The sequence below is a fragment of the Pristiophorus japonicus genome, chromosome 1 (genome assembly GCF_044704955.1).
Source record: "Pristiophorus japonicus isolate sPriJap1 chromosome 1, sPriJap1.hap1, whole genome shotgun sequence".
NCBI classification, from domain to species: domain Eukaryota; kingdom Metazoa; phylum Chordata; class Chondrichthyes; family Pristiophoridae; genus Pristiophorus; species Pristiophorus japonicus.
Genome location: NC_091977.1, coordinates 203548550 through 203575074, shown reverse-complemented (window position 1 = coordinate 203575074; position 26525 = coordinate 203548550). Strand labels below are relative to the sequence as shown.

General features: G+C 48.0%; 1 protein-coding gene across 1 annotated transcript in view; it reads left to right on the top strand.

Moving 5' to 3' along the window:
• Positions 1-26525, top strand: part of LOC139268181 (UDP-glucuronosyltransferase 2A1-like) — a 56710-nt gene that overhangs the window by 13762 nt on the left and 16423 nt on the right. Inside the window, exons 3-4 of the mRNA XM_070886236.1 lie at positions 4911-5042; positions 26042-26129. Coding sequence (XP_070742337.1) covers positions 4911-5042; positions 26042-26129 — 220 coding nt within the window. The remainder of the gene's footprint in view (positions 1-4910; positions 5043-26041; positions 26130-26525) is intronic.

Sequence of the window (26525 nt, the reverse complement as noted above, 5' to 3'; positions counted from 1 at the left end):
CTCAAGGACAATCACAGGGGCAGTCAGGGACGATCGACTGGCAAGGGACCTTTTGTTTCCAACAGCAGCTCATGTTGGAGGCGTGGAGGCACACACTCAGCCGGAGTTTGCAGAGATGAGCAAAATACCTGCAGAAATTGCAGAAATGAATGCTGGGGGAAATCGCTGGAAGCTGAAGTTCAGCGAGTTCATGTGGAGCACATATACAGTTCATACACCAGGACGCCACCGATAATGATGAAAGTGCTCCTCAATGGCATCCCAGTATCAATGGAGCTAGACACAGGGGCCAGCCAGCCCCTGATGGGCATCAAACACTTCGAAAAGTTGTGGGCGTCCAAGGCCAGGAGGCCATAATTATCGCCGATTGACGCACAGCTACGGACATACACAAAGGAGATCATTCCGGTGCTAGGCAGTGCCACGGTAGTCGTGACCCACAAAGATTCAGAGAACAGGTTGCCCCTCTGGGTTGTCCAGTGGGACGGTCCCGCACTACTGGGGAGGAGTTGGCTTGCTGTCATGAACTGGAAATGGGGCGATGTCAATGCAATTTCCTCTGTGGAGCGAGTATCATGCTCACAGATCCTGGACAAATTTGACTCATTATTTCAACCCGGCATTGGCACTTTCATGGGGGCCAAGGTAGTGATTCACATGAATCTGGACACCAGGCCAGTACACCACAAGGCCAGAGCGGTGCTGTACGTGATGCGGGAAAAGATAGAAGGCGAATTGGATCGCCTGCTGAGGGAAGGCATCATCTCGCCAGTCGAATTCAGTGACTGGGTGAGCACGATTGTGCCGGTGCTCAAGGCAGATGGGTCGGTCAGGATATGTGGCGATTACAAGGCTACCATCAATCGGGTGTCACTCCAAGACCAGTACCCGCTACCGAGAGCGGAGGATCTCTTTGCGACGCTATCTGGTGGCAAACTTTTTTCAAAATTGGACCTGACCTCAGCTTACATGACCCAGGAGCTGGCGAGTGAGTCGAAGAAGCTGACCACCATCACGACACACAAGGGGTTGTTTGAGTACAACAGATGTCCGTTCGGGATTCGCTTGGCCGCTGCGATCTTTCAATGAAATATGGAAAGTCTACTCAAGTCAATTCCAGGGATGGTGGTTTTTCAGGACGACATCCTCATCACGGGTTACGATACTGAAGAACACCTCCACAACCTGGAGGAGGTGCTACGCAGACTGGACCGGGTAGGGCTGTGACTGAAAAAGGCGAAGTGCATCTTCCTAGCTCCAGAGGTAGAATTCCTGGGTATGAGGGTAGCAGCTGACGGGATTAGCCCTACTGCGTCCAAGATGGAAGCGATCCAGAGAGCACCCAGACCCCATAACACGACGGAGCTGCATTCGTTCCTGGGGCTCCTGAACTATTTTGGTAACTTTCTTCCCAAATTGAGCACGCTGCTAGAGCCGCTACACGTGCTCCTATGCAAAGGTCGCGAATGGGTCTGGGGGGACAGCCAGGAAAGGGCTTTTAATAGAGCACGCAATTTGATATGTTCCAACAATCTGTTAACGCTATATGACCCATGTAAGAAACTTGTGTTAATGTGCGATGCATCATCCTATGGTGTCGGGTGTGTGTTGCAGCATGTCAATGCCAAGGGTCAGTTACAGCCGGTAGCTTATGCCTCCAGGAGTCTGTCCCAGGCAGAAAGGGGCTACGGGATGGTAGAAAAGGAGGTGCTCGCATGTGTATATGCGGTAAAGAAAATGCACCAGTACCTGTTTGGCAGGAAATTTGAGCTGGAGACAGATCACAAACTCCTAACGTCCGACAACAAGGCCATAAATGCAAATGCATCGGCCCGCATACAGAGGTGGGCACTCACGTTAGCCGTCGATGACTACACAATTCGGCACAGACCGGGCACCGAAAACTGCGCCGATGCACTCAGCAGGTTCCCACTAGCCACCACTGAGGGGGCTACCGAGCATGCTGCTGAGATGGTCATGGCTGTTGAAGCTTTCAGAAGCGAAGGCTTACCCGTGACAGCCCGTCAGATTAAAGTCTGGACAAATATAGACCCGCTATTGTCTCTAGTCAAGAAATGTGTCCTGAATGGGGACTGGGCAGCCACGTACAGGGCATGCCCTGAGGAATTTAAACCATTTCACAGGCGCAGGGATGAACTCTCGATTCAGGCCGATTGCCTACTGTGGGGAAACCGTGTAGTCATGCCCCAGATGGGCAGAGAGGTGTTCATCAGAGAACTCCACAATGGGCACCCGGGCATTGTCACGATGAAGGCAATTGCCAGGTCACACGTTTGGTGGCCAGGGATAGATGCAGATCTGGAACTTTGTGTTCGCAAGTGCAACACATGTGCCCAGCTGGGCAATGCGCCCAGGGAAGCCCCCCTTAGCCCCTGGCCATGGCCCGCCAAGCCTTGGTCACGCATCCATGTGGACTACGCAGGTCCTTTCATGGGAAAAATGTTTTTGGTTGTAGGAGACGCCTACTCCAAATGGATCGAGTGTGACATTTTAAATTCAAGCACATCCTCTGCCACGGTAGAAAGTCTACGGGCAATGTTCGCCGCCCACGGTCTACCAGGCATCTTGGTCAGCGACAATGGCCCGTGCTTCACAAGCACTGAATTCCAGGACTTCATGGCAGGCAACGGAATTAACCATGTCAGAACGGCACCGTTCAAGCCGGCCTCAAATGGCCAGGCAGAACGAGCAGTGCAGATTATCAAACAGGGAATGCTCAGAATCCAAGGGGGTTCCCTACAAAGCCGCTTATCACGCTTTGTGTTGGCCTACAGATCCCGACCACACTCGCTCACAGGGGTTCCACCCGCAGAGCTGCTAATGAAAAGGATGCTCAAAACCCGGTTATCCCTTATACACCCCACCATGAAAGAAATTGTTGAGAGCAGGCGCCAGTCACAATATGACTACCATGACAGGAATGCGAGGGAGTGATGTATTGATTAAAATGAGCCTGTTTTTGTCCTCAACTACGCGCAGGGCCCAAATGGCTCGCAGGCACTCTGATTGCCAAAAAGGGAAATAGGATTCTGGTAGTTAAACTTACCAATGGACAAATCTGCCGCAAACATGTGGATCAAACAAAAAGGAGGTTCAGCGACCCCATAGAAGAAGCAGAGAAAGAACACAATATCGAGTTCACTCCTCCACAGGTGACCGAACACAGGGACCAAAGGGAGGCGAGCCCAGTCACTGTGGGCAGTCCGGATAGGCCTGAGGCACCGCAAACAGCAGACACTCAGGCCAGCGCCCAACAACCGGAGCCCCAACTCAGGCGCTCTATAAGAGAGCGTAAACCACCAGAGAGACTCAACCTGTGATCCCAATAAGACTTTGGGGGGGGGGGGAGGTGATGTCATGTAGTCAACCAGCAATGTAACTCATGTATAATCTGACCTAAGTTGTACACTGTGAGAACAATGACCACTAGGTGGTGAAGTTGTGGGAGACACTCCTAACCTGGACCTTCAGATATAAAAGGGGAAGCTCCACCCACTTCCTCCACTTGAGTGCTAAGGAATAAAGGACAGGTCACAGACTGACCTTCTCTCAAGCATGGGCCTTGTGTGTATTTATACTGTATAGTAAGGACGTATCAATCCCAATCTGGAGAGTGCTCACAACGGTGCCCTCAAGAAAAGCGAGTCAGCAGACGCCTGCGAACTGCTAGACAAGACGAGGCAGCCCCATCGTCGCTTAGACGAAACGCTCACTCACTCAGACCGCTTCCCAGGGACACTGTGCAAACGAAAAGGACAAGGTGTTCACAGACACATCAGCTGTCTTTGGGCCTGCCCGACACTAGGAGTAACGGCAAGAGCCCTGAGCACCGGCAACTCGAGCAAAATGAGCTCACCTCGCCCACAGACCCACTAACATGGGGCGCTGCACCGCCACCAGACGACCCGGATCTCATCCGGCCGTGCTGGAACTAGACTGTCCTTGTGTACCTGTACTGATATACCTGTACTGATCATGTAAATGTACCACACAAAAAGAAACGCAACTGTAATCCACTCAACAAATGTACCAAGATGTAAATGTAAAACCCATGTGATGAACTTGAATGCAACTTGCATGTAACGGGTCATTAGCCTGATCTCTGTGTGGGGGGGGAGAATGGAGTAGACATGGACCCACAACCAGAAACCATGGGGACCTCCACTGGCAACAAATCTCACTACCAACCCACCCAAGCTAGAAGCGATCCTCCAATGGTCAACGAGGAAGAGCAAAGCCCAGGTTACCGTCAATGTGTGAATCAATTTGCATTAAAGACTTGGGGGAAAGTGATGTCATGTATGTAGACCGTGTCTACTAACACAAGGTGTGCCACCAGAGGGCACTGCAGTGGGAGACCTAAGGGTCACCTGCATAGGTGTGCAGGGCCCAGTATAAAAGGCTGCCCACCATGCTTGTGCCTCACTCTGGAGCTACAATAAATGGGACTAAGGTCACAACAGCTCAAGTACAATACTAGACCTAATGGAGTCATTCATAAGAGTATTAAAGACATAACATATAGGTCACCAGGAAACAATTTTAGCAACAGTTCAGCAGAGACTGAGTTTTAAATAAAGAGAGAGAAATAGCTTAATAACGGAATTGGCACACTGACACCATCTGATGTGCTCAGAGGATACATCTCACTGGTGTATGACCAGGCATGGGGCAGTGATTGGTCTTTGCACACCCAACATCAGGGATGTGGTGTCTGGTGACATAGAGCCAGTGGAATGTTTCCCTGTTCGATTTTCTTCCCTGGCTCTCTGGAGGATGTAATCCCGTTTAAGAAATGGCCTCCTTGAATATAATTTGAAAATCAATGCAAACACCATTCTAGATTTATAGGAGGGCTCTGTGTAATGTGGCATCTCTTTGTTTTACAGGAGTTGGAAGAATTTGTTCAGAGTTCTGGAGAGCATGGCATTGTGGTGTTTTCTCTGGGCTCGATGATTAAGAACCTTACAGCTGAGAAAGCTAATTTGATTGCTGAAGCACTGGGAGAGATTCCACAAAAGGTTTGTCTTTGCTTTACAAACCCTCGTTATATGTGCACTTGCATCTGGTCTTGCCAAAGTCAGGATAAGACGGAGAAAATGAGGCCAGGACCAACGGCAAATTTAGCATTGGTGAAGATAACCATAACAAGCCACAGTATTTAGTATCTTGGTTCGCTAAAGTCCAGTCCCAAGTTAAAGATGTCTAAAATTCAGTCAGGAAAACAATTTTTCCACCACTGGTAAAGTTCCTCAATCATCAAGGCCGATGTTCCTTAATTTTATGCTGAGGGCCACAGCCCTAAGCAATGTTTTAAACTCCTCTAGAGAATGTGCTAATACATTAAAGAACAGAGAGATAGCCCAAGGGTCTGCACGTGCAGTATTCCAAAAGGTGAGCTCCACGTTTCAAACATGCTACCCTGGGGAGTTGCTAAGTACAAGCTACGTACTTCTAAACAACAACAGGGGCAAATGTTACAGGGCTAATAATTCAATTATGGCTATAGCTTTAATAGAATTTTTAATTTGCTCTATAGATACTAAGATAACATCCTTCTGCTTTCTTTCAGTGCATAGTAAGAGTTGAAATAATTAGAAATAGTTGGAATCCATGTAGACTAACTTGAACTTGCAATTTAATTTAAGGATAAAGGAGGGTGGGACAGATTTGCCACACTTTCTTTCTGCTGCCTGCGCTTGATTTCTGCATGCTCTCGGCGATGAGACTCGAGGTGCTTAGCGCCCTCCCGGATGCACTTCCTCCACTTAGGGTGGTCTTTGGCCAGGGACTCCCAGGTATCGGTGGGGATGTTGCACTTTATTAGTGGGTCTTCAATGCTGTTGATGTTGGCCTGGTCGAGGACATTAATGCTGGTGCGTCTGTCCTCCCAGTGGATTTGTAGGATCTTACGGAAACATTGTTGGTGGTATTTTTCCAGTGATTTGAAGTGTCTACTGTACATGGTCCATGTCTCTGAGCCGTACAGGAGTGTGGATATTACTACAGCCCTGTAGACCATGAGCTTGGTGGTAGATTTGAGGGCCTGGTCTTCAAACATTCTTTTCCTCAGGCGGCCGAAGACTGTACTGGTGCACTGGAGGCGGTGTTGAATCTTGCCATCAATGTCTGCTCTTGTTGATGAGGTTCCCGAGGTATAGGAAACGGTCCACTGGGGGGCAGTGCTGTGCTGCGAGGAAGGCTAGTGGAGGACCTTTGTCTTACGGTTGTTTAGCGTAAGGCCCATGCTTTCGTACGGCTCAGTAAATACATTGACTATGACTTGGAGTTCAGCCTCTGTATGTGCGCAGATGCAGGCATCGTTCGTGAATTGTAGTTCGATGACAGAGGTTGGGGTGGTCTTGGACCTGGACTGGAGACGGCGAAGGTTGAACAGGTTCCCACTGGTTCTGTAGTTTAGTTCCACTCCAGCGGGGAGCTTGTTGATTGTGAGGTGGAGCATGGCAGCGAGGAAGATTGAGAAAAGGGCTGGGGCGATGACCCCGGCCCGGACGTGGATTGGGTAATGGATCCGTTGGTAAGGATCACAGTCTGCAGGTTATCATGGAGCAGGTGGAGGATGTTGACGAACTTTTGGGGCATCCAAAACGGAGGAGGACGCTCCATAGACCCTCGCGGTTGACGGTGTCAAAGGCCTTTGCTGTCGCGCTACAAAACTCATGTCCGTTGTGCCCATAGGGGATCAAATCCGCACTGTCACTCCAGGAGGAGCTCCTCGGCCACAGGGAGAAGATGGTTGAGGAGGACTCTAGTGACAACTTTCCCAGTGGCTGATCGCAGGGAGATTCCCCTGTAGTTGCCGCAGTCGGACTTATCCCATTTTTTAAAGATGGTCACGATCACTGCATCTCTGAGATCTCCCGACATGCTCTCCTCCCTCCAGATGAGAGAGATGAGGTCGTGTATTCGCGCCAACAGTGCCTCTCCGCCATACTTTAGTGCCTCAGCAGGGATTCCATTCGCTCCCGTAGCCTTGTTGTTCTTAAGCTGTCTTATGGCTTTTTCTACCTTGTGCAGTGCTGGGGTTTTACTGAGGTGGTGGCGGGTAGCATGCTGTGGGATGGAGTCGAGAACATGCGAGTCAAAGGCAGAGTCTCAATTGAGGTGATCTTCGAAGTGCTCCTTCCAGTGGGCCCTGACTGCCTCGGCGTCCTTGATGAGTGTTTGCCCGTTCTTGGCCAGCAGTGGGGTGGGGCCTTGGGAGTTTGGACAGTAAGTGGCCTTGACTGCGATGAAGAATCCTCGCACATCATGGCTGTCAGCCAGCTGCTGTATCTCCTGTGCTTTCTCCATCCACCACCTGTTCTTTTTGTCCCGGGTTTTTTGTTGGACCTCAGCCTTGAGCCGATTGTAATGCTGCTTTGTTGCTCCCGAGTAGGGTTGTTGCTTAAGGCTCAGAAATGCTCTGTGCTTGTGATTTATTAGCTCTTGGATCTCCTGATCATTCTCATCAAACCAATCCTGATGTTTCCTAGTTGAGTGACCGAGCGTCTCTTCGCAGGCACTGGTTATGGAGGCCTGGAGGGCAGACCAAGCGCTGTGCGCATTCTGCGTTTCAGGGTCATCAAGGCATGCCAGGTTAGCTGTGAGGCACTGAGTGTATAGGGCTTACTTAGCTGGGTCTTTAAGTGCTCCGGCATTGACTTTTTTGCGGCACTGCTTCTGCTGCCCCTTCCACTTTGGGGCTATATTGATGTCAATGATGGATCGTGATACGTCCTTACTACACAGTATAAATGCACACGAGGCCGATGCTTGAGAGAAGGTCAGTCTGTGACCTGTCCTTTATTCCTTAGCACTCAAGTGATGAAGGTGGGTGGAGCTTCCCCTTTTATACCTGAAGGTCCAGGTTAGGAGTGTCTCCCACCTAGTGGTCAGTGTTCTCACGGTGTACAACTTAGGTCAGTTTATACATGGGTTACAATGCTGGTTGAATACATGACATCACCTCCCCCCCCAAAGTCTTATTGGGATCACAGGTTGAGTCTCTCTGGTAGTTTACGCTCCCTTGTAGAGCACCTGAGTTGGGGTTCTGGTTGTTGGGCGCTGGCCTGAGTGTCTGCTGTTTGCAGTGCCTCAGGCCTGTCCGGACTGCCCACAGTGACTGGGCTCTCCTCCCTTTGGTTCCGGTGTTCGGTCACCTGTGGTGGAGTGAGCTCTATATCGTGTTCTTCCTCTGCTTCTTCTATGGGGTTACTGAACCTCCTTTTTGTTTGATCCACATGTTTGCGGCAGATTTGTCCATTGGTAAGTTTAACTACCAGAATCCTATTTCCCTCTTTGGCAACCACAGTGCCTGCGAGCCATTTGGACCCTGCAGCGTAGTTGAGGACAAAAACAGGATCATTTACATCAATACATCACGCTCTCGCATTCCTGTCATGGTAGTGATATTGTGACTGGCGCCTGCTCTCGACAATTTCTTTCATGGTGGGGTGTATAAGGGATAATCGGGTTTTGAGCATCCTTTTCATTAGTAGCTCTGCGGGTGGAACCCCTGTGAGCGAGTGTGGTCGAGTTCTATAAGCCAACAGGAGGAGTGATAAGCGGGTTTGTAGGGAACCCCCTTGGAATCTGAGCATCCCCTGTTTGATTATCTGCACTGCTCGTTCTGCCTGGCCGTTTGAGGCCGGCTTGAACGGTGCCATTCTAACATGGTTAATTCCATTGCCTGCCATGAAGTCCTGGAATTCAGTGCTTCTGAAGCACGGGCCATTGTCGCTGACCAAGGTGTCCGGTAGACCGTGGGCGGCGAACATTGCCCGTAGACTTTCTACCGTGGCAGAGGATGTGCTTGAATTTAAAATGTCACACTCGATCCATTTGGAGTAGGCGTCTCCTACAGCCAAACACATTTTCCCCATGAAAGGACCTGCGTAGTCCACATGGATGCGTGACCAAGGCTTGGCGGGTCATGGCCAGGGGCTAAGGGGGGCTTCCCTGGGCGCATGGCCCAGCTGGGCACACGTGTTGCACTTGCGAACACAAAGTTCCAAATCTGCGTCTATCCCTGGCCACCAAACGTGTGACCTGGCAATTGCCTTCATCGTGACAATGCCCGGGTGCCCATTGTGGAGTTCTCTGATGAACACCTCTCTGCCCATCTGGGGCATGACTTTGCGGTTTCCCCACAGTAGGCAATCGGCCTGAATCGAGAGTTCATCCTTGCGCCTATGAAATGGTTTAAATTTCTCAGGGCATGCCCTGTACGTGGCTGCCCAGTCCCCATTCAGGACACATTTCTTGACTAGAGACAATAGTGGGTCTCTATTTGTCCAGACTTTAATCTGACGGGCTGTCACGGGTGAGACTTCGCTTCCGAAAGCTTCAACAGCCATGACCATCTCAGCACCATGCTCGGTAGCCCCCTCAGTGGTGGCTAGTGGGAGCCTGCTGAGTGCATCGGCGCAGTTTTCGGTGCCCGGTCTGTGCCGAATTGTGTAGTCATAGGCAGCTAACGTGAGTGTCCACCTCTGTATGCGGGCCGATGCGTTTGTATTTATGGCCTTGTTGTCGGCCAAAAGGGACATTAGGGGTTTGTGATCTGTCTCCTGCTCAAATTTCCTGCCAAACAGGTACTGGTGCATTTTCTTTACCGCATATACACATGCGAGCGCCTCCTTTTCTACCATCCCGTAGCCCCTTTCTGCCTGGGACAGACTCCTGGAGGCATAAGCTACCGGCTGTAACTGACCCTTGGCATTGACATGTTGCAACACACACCCGACACCATAGGACGACGCATCGCACGTTAACACAAGTTTCTTACATGGGTCATATACCGTTAACAGATTGTTGGATAATAACAAATTGCGTGCTCTATTAAAAGCCCTTTCCTGGCTGTCCCCCCAGACCCATTCACGACCTTTGCATAGGAGCACGTGTAGCGGCTCTAGCAGCGTGCTCAATTTGGGAAGAAAGTTACCAAAATAGTTCAGGAGCCCCAGGAACGAACGCAGCTCCGTCGTGTTACAGGGTCTGGGTGCTCTCTGGATCGCTTCCGTCTTGGATGCAGTAGGGCTGATCCCGAGTGCTGCTACCCTCATCCCCAGGAATTCTACCTCTGGAGCTAGGAAGACGCACTTCGCCTTTTTCAGTCGCAGACCTACCCGGTCCAGTCTGCGTAGCACCTCCTCCAGGTTGTGGAGGTGTTCTTCAGTATCGTAACCCGTAATGAGGATGTCGTCCTGAAAAACCACCGTCCCTGGAATCGACTTGAGGAGGCTTTCCATATTTCGTTGAAAGATCGCGGCGGCCGAGCGAATCCCGAATGGACATCTGTTGTACTCAAACAACCCCTTGTGTGTCGTGATGGTGGTCAGCTTCTTCGACTCACTCGCCAGCTCCTGGGTCATGTAAGCTGAGGTCAGGTCCAATTTTGAAAAAAGTTTGCCACCGGATAGCGTCGCAAAGAGGTCCTCCGCTCTCGGTAGCGGGTACTGGTCTTGGAGTGACACCCGATTGATGGTGGCCTTGTAATCGCCACATATCCTGACCGACCCATCCGCCTTGAGCACCGGCACAATCGGGCTCGCCCAGTCACTGAATTCGACTGGCGAGATGATGCCTTCCCTCAACAGGCGGTCCAATTTGCCTTCTATCTTTTCCCGCATCACGTACAGCACCGCTCTGGCCTTGTGGTGTACTGGTCTGGCGTCCGGGTTTATGTGAATCACTACCTTGGCCCCCATGAAAGTGCCAATGCCGGGTTGAAATAATGAGTCAAATTTGTGTCCAGGACCTGTGAGCATGATACTCGCTCCACAGAGGAAATTGCATTGACATCGACCCATTTCCAGTTCATGACAGCAAGCCAACTCCTCCCCAGTAGTGCGGGACCGTCCCCTGGGACAATCCAGAGTGGCAACCTGTTCTCCGAATCTTTGTGGGTCACGACTACCGTGGCGCTGCCTAGCACCGGAATGATCTGCTTTGTGTAATTCCGTAGCTGTGTGTCAATCGGCGATAATTTTGGCCTCCTGGCCTTGGATGCCCACAACTTTTCGAACTGTTTGATACCCATCAGGGACTGGCTGGCACTCGTGTCTAACTCCATTGACACTGGGATGCCATTGAGGAGCACTTTCATCATTATCGGTCGCGTCCTGGTGTATGAACTGTATACGTGCTCCACATGAAGTCGCTGAACTTCAACTTCCAGCGATTTCCCCCAGTGCCCATTTCTGCAATTTCTGCAGGTATTTTGCTCATCTCTGCAAACTCCGGCTGAATGTATGCCTCCACGCCTCCAGCATGAGTTGCGGTTTGAAACAAAAGGTCCCTTGCCAGTCGATCGTCCCTGACTGCCCCTGTTATTGTCCTTGAGTGCACCATTAACAGGTGTTGATGGCCCCATTACTGGCCGCATTGTCCCTTGCAATGGCGTGAATCGCTGTTCAGCTTGCCATTGTCTCTGTCGAACTCCCCCTCTGGGTTCGACTACATGTTGGGGCATGCCTGACTGCCCTTGTTTGCCTGGAGAACTGTGTGCTGCTTTAACAATGTTGAATCTCTGTCCCAACCATTCCTTAACACAGTACCTCTCGTCTGTTCTGCTAGTGGCCATGCTCGCGTGGTTTAAATCCCAGTTTCTTGTCGCCATTGATACGTCCTTACTACACAGTATAAATGCACACGAGGCCCATGCTTGAGAGAAGGTCAGTCTGTGACCTGTTCTTTATTCCTTAGCACTCAAGTGATGAAGGTGGGTGGAGCTTCCCCTTTTATACCTGAAGGTCCAGGTTAGGAGTGTTTCCCATCTAGTGGTCAGTGTTCTCACGGTGTACAACTTAGGTCAGTTTATACATGGGTTACAATGCTGGTTGAATACATGACAGATCGGATCAGGTGGTGGGTCGTCCAGCAGTTGTCAGCTCCTGTCATGGCGTGGGTAATGCGCGGATAATAACATAGTCAAGCAGGTGCCAGTGTTTGGAGTGAGGGTATTGCCACGATGCCTTGTATTTGTCCCTCTGGCGGAACAAGGTGTTGGTGATGAAAAGTTCATGTTCTAGACATTTTGTCAGGAGTAGGGTACCGCTGGAGTTGGCTTTCCCTACCCCCTCTCTGCCAATCACACCTCCCCAGAGGGCTGTGTCTTTGCTAACCCTGGCGTTGAAGTCACCTAGGAGGATCAGTTTGTCATCCGCGGGGACGCAGGACAGGGATTTTTCGAGGTTGGAGTAAAAACCCTCTTTGGTCTCATCTGTTGCATCAATTGTTGGGGTGTACACACTGATGACTGTGGCGCATTGATTCCAGGATAGGGTGAGTCAAAGAGTCACGAGGCATTCATTAACCCCGCAGGGGGAGTCTTTGAGGCGGTTGACCAGCTCGTTTTTGATGGCAAAGCCGACTCCGTGAAGGCGACATTCTTCCTCTGGTTTGCCTTTCCAGAAGAAGGTGTAACCTCCACCTTGTTCCTTGAGTTGGCCTTCCCCTGCCCGCTGGGTCTCGTTTAGGACGGCGAGTCGATATCAAAGTATCTAAGTTCCCGGGCAACTATGGCGGTGCGGCGTTCCGGCCTGTCACTGTTGGAGTTGTCCATGAGGGTCCTGACATTCCAGGTCCCGAACTTCATGTTAACAGAGTGGAAGATGCCTGTGCGTGAGTTCTTTTAACGTGGGGTGGCCGTTGCACACCAGCTACCACACGGGCTTAGCTGAGCAAGGTCTTGGTCCAATGGCAAGGGGGTCCAAGACGACTGGGACCAGGCACTGCTATATGGGCCTAATTGTCTACGGCGAGATATTGGCTGCATGCTCGGCGCTGAGCAGTGTTAAGTATGGAAGAACTCCACAAGACTGAGTACTGTGAGCTAAAACTGATGTGACCTTAGTCTCTTTAATACAACTGCAGAGTGCCTAAGCAGCATGGCAGACAACCTTTTATACTCCCTTGCACGGTGTGTACAGGTAACCCTTGGGCCTCCAACAGTTGCACCCTCTTTTGGCAAGTCTTACACAGTTACAATGTTTCCATACATAACATCACTCCGCTCCCACACCCCCTCCCAAGTCTTTGATACAAATTATTTACAAGTTGAGATGATCAGGGGCCCTACGCTCCCTGGGTGATTGTCTGAGTTCAAACTCTGACATGGGTGAGTTGGTCGGACCATTGCTGCACTGCGGCGCGGCTGGTCTGACAGGACGGTTGGGAATGGAGGGTTCATCCTCTTGATTGACAGCGAGGTCGATTGCTGGTTGGGTGTGTGTTGGTGGATCGATGATGGTGATGTCCTCTTCAGGTTGTTCCTGATTATCGGTGAACCACAGTTTAGTCTGATCCAAATGCTTTCTGATTGTCCATTCAATAGTTTGACTATAAACACTCTATTCCCCTCCTTGGCCAAGACAGTGTCAGCGACCCATTTCGGACCATGACCGTAATTCAGGACAAACACGGGGTCGTTAACATCAATGTCACGCGATACAGCCACAAGATTGTGGTACATGTTTTGCCGGTGATGCTGGGTTTCCATATGATCATTAAGATCCGGGTGGACTGTGGAGAGCCTGGTTTTGAGTGCTTTCTTCATTAACAATTCTGCTGGGGGAACCCCGGTGAGTGAGTGGGGTCGCATCCAGTAACTGAGCAGAACCCGAGATAAGTGGGTCTGCAAGGAGCCTTCCGTCACACGTTTCAAGCTCTGCTTGATAGTTTGGACTGCCCGTTCTGCTTGACCGTTGGATGCGAGCTTAAACGGGGCAGACCTGACATGCTTGATGCCATTGTGGATCATAAACTCGTTGAATTCCAAGCTGGTGAAACACGGTCCATTGTCACTAACAAGGATGTCGGGCAAGCCATGGGTGGCGAACATGGCCCGGAGGCTTTCAATAGTGGCAGTGGATGTGGTGGATGACATGATTACACATTCAATCCATTTAGAGTAAGCATCCACTGCAACTAAAAACATCTTTCCGAGAAAGGGGCCAGCAAAATCTACCTGGATCCAGGACCACGGTTTGGAGGGCCATGACCATAGATTCAATGGATCCTCCCTTGGTGCATTGCTCAATTGTGAGCAGGTGTTGCGCTGGTGTACGCATGACTCTAAGTCCGAGTCAATGCCCGGCCACCAAATATGCGACCTGGCTATAGCCTTCATCATGACTATGCCAGGGTGGGTATTGTGCAGGTCGCGTATAAACGTTTCCCTGCCTTTTTTTGGCAAAACCATGCGATTACCCCATATGAGACAATCCGACTGGATGGACATTTCATCTTTGTGTCGGTGAAAAGGCTTAATTTCATCTTGCATTTCCCCGGGAACAGCCGACCAGCAACTTTTTACAAGTGATAGCACAGGATCCTGGCTGGTCCAGGTCCTGATCTGGCGAGCTGTGACGGGTGACCACTCATTCTCAAAAGCATCCATGACCAGAAGCAAGTCTGTAGGTTGCACCATTTCCACCCCGGTAGTGGGCAATCGTAGCCGACTGAGGGCATCAGCACAGTTCTCTGTGCCTGGTCTGTGGCGGATAATATAGTCATAGACGGACAATGTTCGTGCCCATCTTTGGATGCGGGACGAAGCATTGGTGTTTTTACTTTTGCTTTCTGAAAACAGCGAAATGAGCGGTTTGTCGTCGGTTTCAACCTCAAACCGAAGTCCAACTAAGTATTGGTGCATTTCCTTAACCCCATATACACAAGCTAACGCCTCTTTCTTGACCATACTGTAGACTCTTTCAGCGTTAGACAGACTTTTAGATGCGTTTGTAATCGGTTGAAGTTTGCCCAATACATTGGTTTGCTGTAACACACAGCCGACCCCGTACGAAGATGCATCACAAGCTAGCACTAATCGTTTACACAGGTCATACAGTACAAGTAACTTATTGGAACAAAATAGGTTTCTGGCCTTCTCAAAGGCTGTCTCTTAAGATTTACCCCAAACCCAGTCATCACCCTTACATAGCAACATGTGCAATGGTTCCAGCAAAGTGCTTAACCCGGGTAGAAAGTTACCAAAATAGCTGAGGAGTCCCAAGAACGAACGCAGTTCCGTCACATTCTGTGGTCTGGGTGCATTCTTGATGTCCTCTGTCTTTGAGTCCGTGGGTCTGATGCCGTCTGCCGCAATCTTTCTCCCCAAAAATTCGACTTCTGGCGCCAGGAAAACACACTTGGAGCATTTCAGCCTGAGTCCCACTCTGTCCAGTCGACTTAGAACCTCTTCCAGGTTGTGCAGGTGTTCGGTGGTGTCACGACCGGTCATCAGGATGTTGTCTTGAAACACAACGGGATGCAGAACCAATTTCAGCAGACTCTTCATGTTCCTCTGGAAGATGGCAGCAGCTGAGCGAATCTCAAAAGGGCACCTGTGGTATATAAATAGTCCTTTGTGCGTGTTGATGCACAGCAATCTTTTCAAAGATTCAGCCAGCTCCTGTATCCTGTAGGCGGAGGTTAGGTCCAACTTGGTGAACGACTTTCCCCCTGCTAACGTTGCGAACAGGTCATCTGCCTTAGGTAGTGGGTACTGGTCTTATAACAGGACTCGGTTGATCGTTACCTTGTAGTCTCCGCAGATTCTGACCGTGTCATCGCTTTTCAACACCGGAGCAATTGGATTGGCCCACTCGTTGAACTCGGCTGGCGATATGATTCCCTCTCGTTGAAGTCTGTCTAGTTTGATCTCGACTTTCTCCCTCATCATATATGGAACCACTCGAGCCTTGTGATGAACGGGCCTTGCATCGGGGTCTCGATGGATCTGCACCTTTGCACCTGTGAAGTTGCAGATGCCTGGTTCAAATAGCGACGGAAACTTGCTCAACACTTGGGCGCACGAGGCATCAACCACTTAAGATATGCTTTGATGTCATCCCAGTTCCATCGAATCTTTCCCAGCCAGCTTCTGCCGAATAGCATTGGGCCATCGCCTGGTACAATCCACAGTGATATATTAGGTAGAATACCTTAACTACCGCACTACCAATGACTGTTATGAGCTCTTTGGTGTAGGTGCGCAGCTTTGTCTGAATCGGGCACAGTTTGGGCCTTTATGCCTTATTGCCCCACAGTTTCTCAAAAGCCTTCTGGCTCATAATTGACCAACTCGCCCTCACGTCCAACTCCATTGATACCGGAATACCGTTCAATTTGACTTTCAGCATGATAGGATGGCTCTTGGTGGTGAATGTGTATACCCCATACACTTCTTCCTCGGGTTGAGTTGCCTCTCTTGTTTGTTCTGCGTGATCTGCGCCAGATCGATCATCCTCTGCCGACTCTGCCACGTAATGAATCGTAGCACTCTTGTACATTCGCTGGAGGTGTCCCATTGTTTTGTAGCCTTTGCACACATAGTGCTTGAATCGACATCGATGGGCTCGATGATTGTCCCTGCAGCGCCAATATGGTGCTAATGGATTTGCATTCACACCCGATGACAGACTCTGAGTCATCCTAGGTCTTGTAGCTGCAGATGTGTAAGCCCTGCCATATGCAGTTCTGCCTGCTAGCAACGTTATTTTATGCACAGTACTTGCCGGTGAGCTTCGATGCTGGGAAGATATCTGTCTGGTATTATCACTTGTGGATATGAATGCCTGGGCTATCATGATGGCCTTGCTCAGGTCTAGGGATTTGGCAGACAGCAGCTTGTGAAGAATGACCTTGTGGCCGATGCCAAGCACAAAAAAGTCCCGCAGCATTTCCCCCCAAAATCCAGCAAATTCGCAAGTTCCCGCAAGGCGTCTCAGGTTGGCGACATAACTCGCCACGTCCTGGCCCTCGGAACAGTGGTGCGTGTTGAAGCGATACCTGGCCATTAAGACACTCTCCTTCAGCTTGAGGTGGTTCTGAACCAGCGTACACAACTCTGTATATGTCTTCTCCGCTGGTTTCTCCGGTGCTAGCAGATTCTTGATGAGGCCGTATATTGTGGATCCACACACGGTGAGGAGAATCGCCCTGCGCTTGATCGCTTTATCGTCCCCATCCAGCTCATTGGCCATGAAGTACTGGTCGAGACGCTCAACGAAGGCTTCCCAATCATCACCCTCTACAAATCTCTCTAAAATACCAATGGCAGCCATGATCGCTTGAAAGTTCGTAATCTGTTACTCATCGCCAATTGTTAAATATGGAAGAACTCCACAAGACTGAGTATTGTGAGCTAAAACTGCTGTGACCTTAGTCTCTTTAATACAACTCCAGAGTGCCTAAGCAGCAAGCTAGACAATCTTTTATACTCCCTTGCACGGTGCGTGCAGGTGACCCATGGGCCTCCAACAGTTGCGCACTCTAGTGGCAAGTCTTACACAGTTACAATGTTTACATACATAACAAGCAGAATCCTTGATGGTAGGTGGTCCGAGGTTTAGTTGGGGGCGGGCATTGAGAGGGTCAGTGGCCCACCGGAGTTCAGAGTGGAAGGTCACAGCCATGATGCTCAACAGTCATAAGAGGCCAGGTCACCAGTGGGGAAGGAGAGGCCCAGTCATCTCTGAAGGAGGGGGAAAGGCCAGCTGCTATCTTGGAAGAGGAGGAGACCCAAACGCTGTCGTGGAGGAGAGGCACAGTTGTCACCGCTGGAGGGGATCTGGTCGCCGCTGGGGGCCTGAACGTCTGTCGCCACTGGGAAGAGGTCTGGATGCCCCTAGGGAGAGGTCTGGATGCAGTTGGGGGCCCGAATGCCTGATCACCGCTGGGGAGAGGCCTGGATGCAGCTGGGGGCCCGAACACCTGGTCGGATGCTCACTTAACTCACTGGGCATCGTCGAGGGATCGGGTGGAGCAGCTGGGACGATGTCAGAGGAGGAGGTCTTGGGGGTGGGGGGGAAGAGGTCCAGGATGACCCTGCAGGAGGTTCGGACGTCACTTTTAGTCTGATAGTCGTTGCCGATGGGTGGTTTGGAGCCAAGTCTGAGATAGGCCAAAATTTTGGGATTTGCAGGGTTAGGGTTTAAGGTAGGGATTTATGCACCCCCTATTAGGGTCTATTAGGGCTAGTGGGAGTTTAGACAGTGGGAGGAGGGGAGGTTGAGGGTGGATAGTTGTTGGATGGCAAGGGTAAAGTTGATTTGGCATGGGAGCTCCCTAGGGAGCTGCCACCCCGGCTGCCATCTTGGAAGAGGGTAGTAAAACAACTGACATGGCAAGCTTTGAGAGTGAACTGTTCTGAACCTCAGCTCTGGCAACATGCCACAACGAGGTAGGTTGTAAGTGGTGGCCCAGAATGAAGCAGCAGTTCTTTTTCTTCCTACCCAGGGCTCCCTGGCCAATATTATGCCTCGAACTGATGTAGGGTAGCCTTCCTTTACCTTGCTATTGGTTTTCAACCACATCCTGAAAGTCTCAAGATTGAAATTCTGGCCTGGCCGTTCCGTGGAATTTTCCAGGCTGAACATAGCCATTTACGCTATGATATTTTGGGGACTTTTTTCAGTAACAAAGCTTGCCATGTCTGTTGTTTTACAACCCTTTACCCTGCACCCTATAGTTGTTCCAATATGACTCACAACAGCCTAATAACTTTTTCAAGACTTCTTCAATCAGTGAAGCAATGAGAGTGTCCGTTAAACAACGTAATTTAATATTCAAATGAAGAACAGGCCAATTAATTTGCGATGCAAGGTATTCTACATGGATTCCAACTATTTGCGACAACATCTCGGAGTTGCCTTCCATTGTCCAAAATTTTTCTATGATGTTGTTTTACTTTGAATATTAGCACAATGGATGAAACAAGGGTCAGCATTCATTTTACTAGTTGGTAATCTGTCATTTTTAACAACTTTCAGTAGTTTTCAAACCAGGCCTTTGCCTAGCCATTGCACACAGGAGTGTCTGGTTAGAATAAAAATTTGAGGTTTTCAGATTGCACCTTTTCCCCATACTTCATACTTCTCCCACAATTACTCCCTGGTTTCTGGCATAGTAACATATATTCTTTATGCTTCGGAGCTCAACTTAACTTCGAAGTAACAATCCAATATCAACCATGCCCAGATCTTCCCATCATCATCATCATAGGCAGTCCCTCGGAATCGAGGAAAAGTTGCTTCCACCCTTAAAATGAGTTCTTAGGTGGTTGAACAGTCCAATACTAGAACCACAGTCCCTGTTGCAGGTGGGACAGACAGTCATTGAGGGTAAGGAAGAATGGGACAGGTTTGCCGCATGCTCTTTCTGCTGCCTGCACTTGACTTCTACATGCTCTCGGCGATGAGATTAGAGGTGCTCAGCGCTCTCCCAGATGCATTTTCTCCACTTAGGGTGGTCTTTAGTTAGGGACTCCCAGGTGTCAATGAGGATGTTGCACTTTATCTTCCACAGCAGTTGTTGAATGCAACTTGGTATAAGTACCCTGCAAAGGTGCTGTCTTTGTGTCGATGGTGCTCCCATAATGTTGTTGGGTAGAGAATTTCAGGATTTTGAACCAGCGACAATGATAAAATGGAGATCTCTCATCACAAGACCCCGATTTTAAAATTCTCATGCTTGGGTTATCTTCATGGTCACGCTCCTCCCTATCTCTGTAACCTCTTCCAGCGCTACAGCCCCTCAGAAAACTCTGTGATCGTCCTATTTTTGCCTCTTGTCCACCCCCCCCTTCCTTCACACCATTGGTGGATGTGCCTTCAGCCGTCCAGGCCCTAAACTCTGGAATTTCCTCCCTAAACCTCTCTGGCTCTCCACCTCTCTTCCTTTTAAGACGGTTCTTAAAACCTACCTCTTTGACGAACCCTGTCCCCCTGTCCTAATATCTCCTTCTTTGGCTCGGTGTCAATATTTGTCTGATTATGGTTCTGTGTTTTACCATGTTCAGGATGTTATATAAATATAAGTTTTTGATGGAGATCTATATCCAAATCAGGATGGTGATGGTGTTCTCATGATTTTTAATGCTCCTGTTAAAGGTCATGGGCTGGGAGCTTATTTGAATATTGGATTCAGCAGGACCCTGAAGTGCATGCTGTAGTTTTCTAATACAGTGATAAGTGCTAGGATGACCCTGCCGGCAGACTCTGCTGCCGGCCCTGCTGAGGGCCAGGGAGTGGAGTCATGAGTAGCAATGATTTGGTGAATTAGGGGTGCATCTGGGCTCCCCAGTTCAGTTCCTCAGGAAGCATATGTTCTTATAGACAGTTTCTTAACCAATAAGGGATTAAGGCTGTAATGTCTGTAAGCTTGTAATGTTTGTAGCTCCATGCTATGGATGTGGACGTATTGTGTACTGCAAGTGCAGGGTTAATAATAAACAGAACCAGGCAGATTTCCGGAGCCTTCCGAGAGAGCTGCCTGCCATGTTAGGAGCTGTGTGTGCTGTGCTCTGTAAATATATCACATTTGGCGATTGAGATGGGATCTTTCGGATGATTTAAAGCTTAAATTTTGTTGGTGAAGGATTCAGCCAGCCGACAGAGAAACTTTGGAAGTTTCTGTCTTTGGAAAACAGCCACAAAATCCGAGGTAAAGTACAGCACATGGTGTGAACAGCTAGAGATTAAAATGGCAGGTGTAATCGGATATTTGGGGGAATATAGACACGACCGGGAACGTTTTAAAGCATATGTGGATAGGCTAGAAATATATTTCACTGCAAATAACATAATCGAAGTTCCAGACAATGCAGTCCAGAACCGGGCTGTGTTGGAACATAAGAAAGCGATCTTCTTATCGGAGGCAGGTCCGACATTATACAAAACCCTTGTAAATCTGCTTGTGCCTGACGAGCCAAAGGACACAACGCTTAAAGAGATTTTAACGAAGCTGGAGCAGCACTATAACCCCAAACCGTTAGAAATTGCTGAAAACTATCGTTTCAGGATTCGGAGTCAAAAGGCTGATAAAGTATTAGTGATTACATCGTAGCATTAAAAAAGCTATCGATGCACTGTAATTTTGGAAACTTTCAAAACCGAGCATTACGAGATCGTTTTGTTTGTGGGGTGAAAAATGATGCGATCAGAAGGAAGTTATTGACGACGGATGGCTTGACTTTTGAGATTGCTTGTCAGACAGCGAGGTCGATGGGCATGGCCGAACAATATTCCCGCGAATTAAATAATAATTATGGTCGTCAGTCAACCGAGGTAAATTACCTGCAGGTTCAAAGTAAAAGACGGTGGGGGCCCAAAGTCTCAGAAACTGGAAATTCTAACAGAGCATCGAAGTCATGCTATAGGTGCCTGGGACAACACATTGCTCAAAGTTGTCCATACGTGAAGGCAGAGTGTTTCTTCTGCAGAAAGACTGGGCATCTTCGAAGGCGTGCCGACTGAAGGGTAAATCAGCGTTCAAAGCTATGACTCCAGCATTCAAAGCTATGAGTAGAAATCCCAAGAGACTACATAGCATGGAAGAACAACAACAGAACGAGATGTTAGAGTTATACGCCATCAGGAGCACGAGGTTAACAGACAGCGATTCGGAAAGCATCAAAATCCACATAGATGTTGCAGGATTCAAGATACCAATGGAAACTGACACGGGTACATCCGTGAGTGTAGTACCGGAATCACTATACCGTGACAAATTGCGTGATTTCCAACTGGAGAAATCCAAGATAGAGCTGCGAGGCTACTCGGGAGAGAAAGTTCCTGTGGTAGGTCGTATCATCGTATCGGTGAAATCTAAAGATCAATTTCAGAACTTGCCTCTAATAGTAGTGAAAGGAGACAAGTCTGCCTTACTAGGAAGAAATTGGTTGAGCTCACTGAAGCTGGATTGGAGTAAGATTTTCTGTGTGGAAGCGAGATTTTCATCAACAGATGAGGTTATCAAGAAGTATCCGAAGGTGTTCTGCAAAACGGGCAGTCCGATCCAAGGCTTCAAGGCGAGTGTCAGGATACAGAAGGACGCTAGATCGGTTCACTACAAGCCACGTTCCGTACCATATGCACTCAAGGAGAAAGTTGAGCAAGAACTCAAAAGACTAGAGACTGAGAACATTATTTGTAAGATAGATTAATGTAATTGGGCTATACCCATTGTTGTTGTACCTAAGTCCGATGGTAAGGTAAGATTATGTGGTGATTATAAAGTAACTGTAAACCAGGTTCTAGAGGGTCATGTCCCCAATACATTGCCGAATATAGAAGATTTGTTCACAACACTGACAGGTGGTCAGATCTTCTCAAAACTGGATCTTATGAATGCCTACTTACAGCTTGAACTAGTTGAGAAGTCCAAGTCAGGTTTGACTATAAATACTCATCTAGGACTATATCAATTTAATAGGCTACCGTTTGGAGTGTCTTCTGCCCCTGCCATATTCCAAGGGGTGATGAACCAGATTTTGCAAGGTATTGAAGGGGTAGTATGTTATTTGGATGACATACTAATTTCAGCACCTAATAGGCAAATTCATAATAACATATTGAATGAAGTCCTCAAACGGCTAGAGAAGCACAGAGTACAAGTGTCTGCTCGTAAGTGTGAGTTATTTAAAAACTCAGTGGAGTACTTAGGGTACAGAGTAGACAAAGATGGTTTACATGGAACCATGGAAAATTGGATGCAATTAGAAATGCACCCACTCCCAGGAATGTCACTGAACTTCATTCATTCTTGGGTCTTTTGAACTATTATGGGAAGTTCCTACCAATTTGGCTACAGTATTACATCCACTGAATGAACTTTTGAAAAAACAGGTCCATTGGAAGTGGTCAAAAGAATACGATACAGCATTCAAGGAGTGTAAAAGCAAATTGGTAGAGAGCACCATGTTAGTTCACTATGACATATCTAAGGAGATTAAGCTAGCATGTGATGCCTCTCCGTATGGAGTTGGGGCAGTGATCTCTCATGTATTAAGTAGTGGGGAGGAGAGACCAATTGCTTTTGCTTCACGCACTCTCAGTGCCAGTGAGAGTAATTATGCGCAAATTGAAAGAGAAGCTTTTGCATTAATTTTTGGGGTCAAGAAGTTTCACAAATGCTTGTATGGTCGTAAGAATACCATCGTTACGGACCATAAGCCCCTAACAGCAATCCTCCATCCAAAGTCCCCAGTTCCAACATTAGCTGCAGCCCGAATGCAGAGATGGGCTTTGATTTTGTCAGCATATACATATGATATTGAATACAGACGATCAGCTGATCACAGTAATGCTGATGCAATGTCTAGATTGCCTTCCCCATCACAAGTTACACCCGATAGGAAAGAAGTGTTTTATTTTTCATACATTGATGAACTGCCAGTCACAGCTGAAGAAATTGGCAGAGCAACCAAACGTGACCCAGTGATGTCAAAGGTATATGAGTATATTGCAAATAGATGGCCAACCAAGTAACAGACAAAGATACACATCCATTCTTCATTCGTAGGAATTAATTATCAGTCGATAAAGATTGTATCATGTGGGATGCAAGAGTGGTTATACCAAATAAATTCAGGTCCAAATTATTAGGAGACCTCCATGACTAGCACCTGGGAATGTGCTTGACCAAGAGTTTTGCATGCAGTTATTTATGGTGGCCAGGTCTTGATAAAGATATAGAGTACATCGTGAGTCAGCGTACAACATGTCAATCGGTAAGCAAGCAACCACCACTAGTACCATTACAGCCATGGAAATGGCCTCCCAGGGTGTGGCAAAGGCTACATATTGATTTTGCTGAGTTAGAAGGACAACAATTGTTCATTGTGATTGATAGCTATTCGAAGTGGGTTGAGGTGTTTCCAATGTGGAAAATAACAAGAAGTAAAACATTGGACATTTTACGAAAATTATTTTCTTCATTTGGCCTCCCTGAAGAAATTGTTTTGGATAATGGACCACAATTTCATTCAGAAGAATTTGCACAAATCACGAGCAAAAATGGTGTGAAACATACCAAGGTTCCACCATACCATCCTGCTTCGAATGGTGCAGCAGAGCGCACTGTACAAATTGTAAAACGTGCTCTCATAAAACAAATGTTAGATCCAAATCCAAGGAAATGACAGTTGTCATTGGATCACAAATTGGCTAATTTTTTGATTACATATCAAAATACTCCTCATACAACTACTGGTTGAACACCAGCAGAGTTGTTTCTCAAACGACAGCCACGAACCAGATTCTCGTTGTTAAAGCCAAATTTGGCACAGTCCGTAGAAGAGACACAATTAAGACACAATAAAGAGAATCATGATAGAGATAGAGTAAAAGAGAGGTGTGAAATTAAACCAGAAGGTGAGAGTGAAGAACCTTTACCATAAATGGTTAAAGTGGTTACCAGGAAGAGTGGTGAAGATATGTGGTCCTCGCACATATTTGGTAAAGATATTTGATAATGGACGGATTAGGTTTGTTCATATTGATCATATTTTACCTACAGACATGGAAGGAGTTGAAGGTGGGAATGATTCAATTATTTCTGACTCATCAGATAGTTTTGATATACCAGTAGCAAATCCTGAATCCAATGTACTGGAAACAATTCCAGGAGAGAATCAGAATGAAAGACTGAGTCCGAGTCAGGAAAACAAAGAGCCTGAAGTTAGAGTGAGTTCAAATGAAAATCAAGGAAATTCCGTGGAGGAAAATGTTCCTTCGGATGATCCTTGAATGAGTTTAGATTTGACACCATGTTTGGAAGGTTCTGTTCGAGAGCGAAGGTATCTTCTTCAAAACAGAAAACAAGTGGTAAAGTTAAATTTGTAAATATGGAAAAAAATAAGTTAATATCCTGTGTTATGTATAAACATGAAAGTTATGTATGATGTTTGTTCTAATAACTTCTTCATTAAGGAGGGAGAATTGTAATGTCTGTAAGCTTGTAATGTTTGTAGCTCCACACTGTGGATGTGGACATATTGTGTACTGCAAGTGCAGGGTTAATAATAAACAGAACCAGGCAGATTTTCGGAGGCTTCCGAGAGAGCTGCCTGCCATGTTACGAGCTGTGTGTGCTGTGCTCTGTGAATATATCACAAAGGGGTTATGCGGAGCGGGCAGGGAAGTGGAGCTGAGTCCATGATCGTATTAAATGGTGGAGCAGGCTTGAGGGGCCATATGGCCTACTCCTGCTCCTATTTCTTATGTACTTATGATATATTGGCCTTGGAGTGGGTGCATCATAGATTCACCAAAATGATACCGGGGCTAAAAGGGTTAAATTATGAGGACAAGTTGCATAAACTTGAATTTCCTCGAATTAAGGCTGGAGCTGTAATATAATCAAGTTGTTTAAAATGTTAAAAGGATTCGATAGAGTAAATAAAGATAAACTATTTCCGCTAGTGCGGGAATCAGGAACAAGAATGAATAATCTTAACATTAGAGCTCAGCCATTCAGGAGTGAAATCACTTCTTCACACAAAGGGTAGTCGACATCTGGAACTCTCTCTTCCCAAAGGCTGTGGATGCTGGGTCATTTGGAACTTTCAAGACGGAAATTGATAGATTTTTGTTAGGTAAGGGTATCAAGGGCTATGGATCAAAGGCAGGTAAATGGAATTGAGGTACAGGTCAGCCATGATCTAATTGAATGATGAAGCAGGCTCAAGGCGCTGAATGGCCTACTTCTGAATGTTGTTATGTTTTTCCCTCTCACACACTTATGCAGCTAGAAAATCTAGCAAAACTCTTGCCAGCCCAGGAGATGGCTTCCGGATTCCAACTCAGAAAGAGGGTAGTTTGTTTAAATTAAATTTGCACCTCTCATCTTGGGGGGCATAGGCCCCAATCCCAGCCTGAACCCCAAGCAGGCCCTAGATCAGTCCCTATCGTTGAGATACACCTGGTGAAACTAAGCGTACCTTTGGCCAACCCTATGCCGGATGCTGACTGAGGGCCGAGGCATGGGTCTCCCAGCTTGTGGAATTCCTGTTCCTGGCCCAGCCGTCCTTACATCGGTGGCCTTGTACTGGTGGTGGTAGCTCCATCCCCACAAAGTCATACAGAGCTTGCAACCTTTCTGGCAGGCCTCCGTCAAAGTTGCAGTGGGAGACAATCGGAATAGCTATGCATTTTCAGCCCCAAATTTCCAAAGACTGAGCTCCATGTTACATTGAGCTTGCCTATTCATTCCCAATGTTGGTATCTTTCAGGTTATTTGGAGCTACGCTGGTGAACAACCAAAGACACTGGCACCTAACACAAAGCTGTATAAATGGCTGCCTCAAAATGATCTGCTTGGTAAGAACCAGAGTACTTTTTATTTCCTCGCCAATATTCTCTTCTTCTTTGCCTGAAGTTTGGATTGAAGGTTTTGATTCCTTGCTGGGGTAGGGTTTCATGGAAGCTAGTTGCCCTCTGGCTCTTTACCTGCATGGCCATTCTACTTGTGAGCCTAGATAGTGAATGTTGGCAGGCTCTTTGGCTGTAGGCGGCATCACAGCTGAGCCTAATCATTTCTCATCCAAAGTCCACAGGGATGCTCAGGTACTTGCAGGATGAGGTGACTCAGCGATCACAGGTGGAATTCCTGGCTGATTTTCTTCTCCCTACTCCAGGGATTTTTTTTTTTAATTTTTCGTTGCCAATCTTTCCAATTCTTTGTCAAATCACAAACGCCAGAGGTCACCTTGCACA